This window comes from Poecilia formosa, unplaced genomic scaffold (assembly GCF_000485575.1).
Source record: "Poecilia formosa unplaced genomic scaffold, Poecilia_formosa-5.1.2 Scaffold561, whole genome shotgun sequence".
Taxonomy (NCBI): Eukaryota; Metazoa; Chordata; class Actinopteri; order Cyprinodontiformes; family Poeciliidae; genus Poecilia; species Poecilia formosa.
Window position 1 is genome coordinate 184771 of NW_006800500.1, and position 2991 is coordinate 187761.

At 57.3% G+C, this 2991-nt stretch overlaps 1 protein-coding gene across 1 annotated transcript in view; it reads right to left on the bottom strand.

Annotated features, from left to right (window-relative positions):
- ogdha (oxoglutarate dehydrogenase a) overlaps positions 1–2991 on the bottom strand; it is a 27014-nt gene that overhangs the window by 4007 nt on the left and 20016 nt on the right. The window contains exons 10-20 of the mRNA XM_016665300.1: positions 2491–2615; positions 2174–2353; positions 1948–2076; positions 1692–1871; positions 1466–1618; positions 1247–1349; positions 1034–1162; positions 804–954; positions 503–630; positions 253–431; positions 107–178 (exon numbers count right to left, since the gene is read on the bottom strand). Of these exons, the coding sequence (XP_016520786.1) occupies positions 107–178; positions 253–431; positions 503–630; positions 804–954; positions 1034–1162; positions 1247–1349; positions 1466–1618; positions 1692–1871; positions 1948–2076; positions 2174–2353; positions 2491–2615 (1529 nt within the window). The remainder of the gene's footprint in view (positions 1–106; positions 179–252; positions 432–502; positions 631–803; positions 955–1033; positions 1163–1246; positions 1350–1465; positions 1619–1691; positions 1872–1947; positions 2077–2173; positions 2354–2490; positions 2616–2991) is intronic.

The following is a 2991-nucleotide window of genomic DNA, read 5'->3' on the forward strand; positions in this document are numbered from 1 at the left end:
GAACTGAACCAAACTGAACTGAACCAAACTGAACTGAACCAAACTGAACCGAACCAAACTGAACTGAACTGAACTGCCTCGTGGCTGAAGAGTTCTGTAAACCTACTGGCATGACGTCCGGGTCGTCGTTGCACATCTGGAGGAACCGTTCGGGCCGGGCCGAGGAATGTTCTGGACCCTGCGGATGCGAGCAGAGCGGCGTGTTAGAAGAAGTTCTTAAGGCCGGACCCGGTTCTGGTTCCGGAGCCTCACCATGCCCTCCATGCCGTGCGGCAGCAGCAGGACGATGCCGTTCTGCCGGACCCACTTAGCCTGACCCGGGCAGATGAACTGGTCGATGATGCACTGCGCCGTGTTGTGGAAGTCTCCGAACTGGGCCTCCCACAGGATCAGCGCGTTGGGGCTCGCCATGGCGAAGCCCAGCTCAAAGCCTGCAGGGAACCGGGTCAGAACCTCAGAGACAGGACCGACCTGCAGAACCCGAGGACCCGGAGGGACTCACCCAGCACTCCGTACTCGGACAGCGAGCTGTTGCAGACGGTGTAGGGGGCCTGGTCCGGCGCCAGGTGGTTCATGGGGATGCAGGTTCTCTTGTCGACGTTCTGGTCATGGAGGACGTGGTGACGGTGGCTGAGAGGGGACAAGAAGGTTACAGAACCCATCCAACAGAACCAGGGCTGCTCTAAACAAACCGGACCTGACCAGAACCAATGGAGAGCCTACAGACTCTAACCCTGAAGTTCTGCTAGCTGCGGTCCGGTCCTGGTTCTGTTTGGGCCAGAGGCTCCTCCCACCAGGGTTACCTGAACGTTCCTCTCTCGACATCCTGACCCGACAGCCGGACGTGGATGCCCTCCTTCAGCAGGGAGCCCAGCGCCATGTACTCGGCCAGAGCCCAGTCCACGGTCCGGTTCCGGACCATCTCGCCTCGGCCCTTCAGGATGCGACTCAGACCTGTTCCAACAACAACAGAGTCCGTTTAGGGGCCGGTTCCACCCAGCAGAGGCTGCAGCGGTTCCGGAGCGGAGCAGACCTCCGTGGATGGTGAAGTCCTCCACGGGGACGGAGGACGCCACCAGTCCGATCTGGTTCAGGTTCTCCTCAGAGATCCCCGTGCTCGGGCAGCTCATCGACTTGGGCTGCCCGTCCAGAGTGAAAAAACCTGAGGAGGACATTCAGGACGTCAAGGTTCTGGTTTCTGCACCACCGGCCGACCCGGAACCGACCCAGAACCCCCCGAACTCACCGGGCCACGGAGAGTCCAGCCAGTGCTTGATGTGCAGGATCTTCTCGTCTTTGGAGCGAGCGAACGCCTCTTCGCAGATCTTATCGTACTTGGCGATCTCCTCCTGCATTCAGACACAAAACCCATCAAAACCTTTATCCTGCACCAACAGAACCTGTGACCGTCTGGTCCAGGGTTCTGGTCCAGGGTTCCGGTCCAGGGTTCCGGTCCAGGGTTCACCTCGTACTCCTGCCGGCTCACGGCTCCCTCTGCGATCAGCTTCTCGGCGTATTTCTGCAGAACCGGTTTCTGCTTCTTGATCTGCTTGTACATCAGCGGCTGGGTGAACATCGGCTCGTCCATCTCGTTGTGGCCCATTCGGCGGTAGCACACCTGGGCGGTAGGCACGGCGGCAGGGTCAGAGGTCAGGCTGCAGGGCCGCGCTGCGGGAGGCGGGGGCACTCACCAGGTCGACCACCACGTCTTTGTGGAAGGTGGCCCTCCACTCCGCCGCCACCTTGCAGACGTAGGTGACGGCCTCGGGGTCGTCGGCGTTGACGTGGAAGATCGGGGCGTTGACGACGCGGGCGACGTCCGTCGGGTACGGAGAGGAGCGGGCCATGCGCGGGTCGGTGGTGAAGCCGATCTGCAGATGGAGACGGGATGTTAGCCGATAGGAGGCTAATCTCACTCTGCGCCCCCAGCTGGTCGCCAGGCGTCACCTGGTTGTTGACCACCACGTGCACGGTGCCGTGCGTGGTGTAGGACGGCAGGTCCGACAGGTGGAAGGTCTCATAGACGATGCCCTGGCCGGCGAAGGCGGCGTCTCCATGCAGCAGGATGGACATCACCTGGACACGGAGCGGACAGGTAGATCAGTGTCGGACCGATCGGATCCGTTTGGGTTTGTGCAGCGGTGCTGCAGGAATTTCCTGCATTCAGACTCACTCGGTTCCCGTCGGTGTCTCCGCAGTAGAACTGCTCCGCCTTGGTTTTGCCCTGGACCACGGGGTCCACGGCCTCCAGGTGGGACGGGTTGGCCACCAGAGACAGGGTGATGTTCCGGTCCGTGACCCGGTTGATCCGACGGTGGTACATGCCCAGGTGGTACTTCACGTCTCCGGAGCCCTGAGGAATCGCAGCAGGTTCACACAGTCTGTTAGTGTAGGATGTGGTAACATGATGAATTCCTCAAACCTCTGAAACTCAACACTGATTAGAGACCAACAGCATCAGGGTTTCTACCCCTGATGGAGTCGCAGTACCTCATCGGCCGCCTCCAGTTTGGAGTCGAACTGGCAGAAGATCTGCTCCAGTTCTTTACGGATCACATTGGCCAAAACGTTCAGCCGACCCCTGGAAACACAAAGAGCATCAGACCAAGCAGCAGTTTCCCCTGGTTCCTCTGGTTCTGGTGACCAGAACCAGAGGAACCGAGCTGAGACATTTTTCAGCTTTTACTTCATTTAACTGAGAAACCCAACCTGAGAGGAAACGTCTTCATCAGGCAAACAAGTTGGTTTATAAATTTAACGGATGTTCAGTTAAATCGTTACGAAGCAGAAAGTAAACATTTATTTTTACCGACTGAAACAACAAACTGAAAAATTTAAAATGTTTATGATTCACTTTAAAACTCTGGTTTTTATTTTACTGACTAAAATTATAAAATACTTAGAAACAGTCAGATATGATCCGGTTGTTCCTGGTGTTACCTGTGTGTGTGTGTTACCTGTGTGTTACCTGTGTGTGTGTGTTACCTGTGT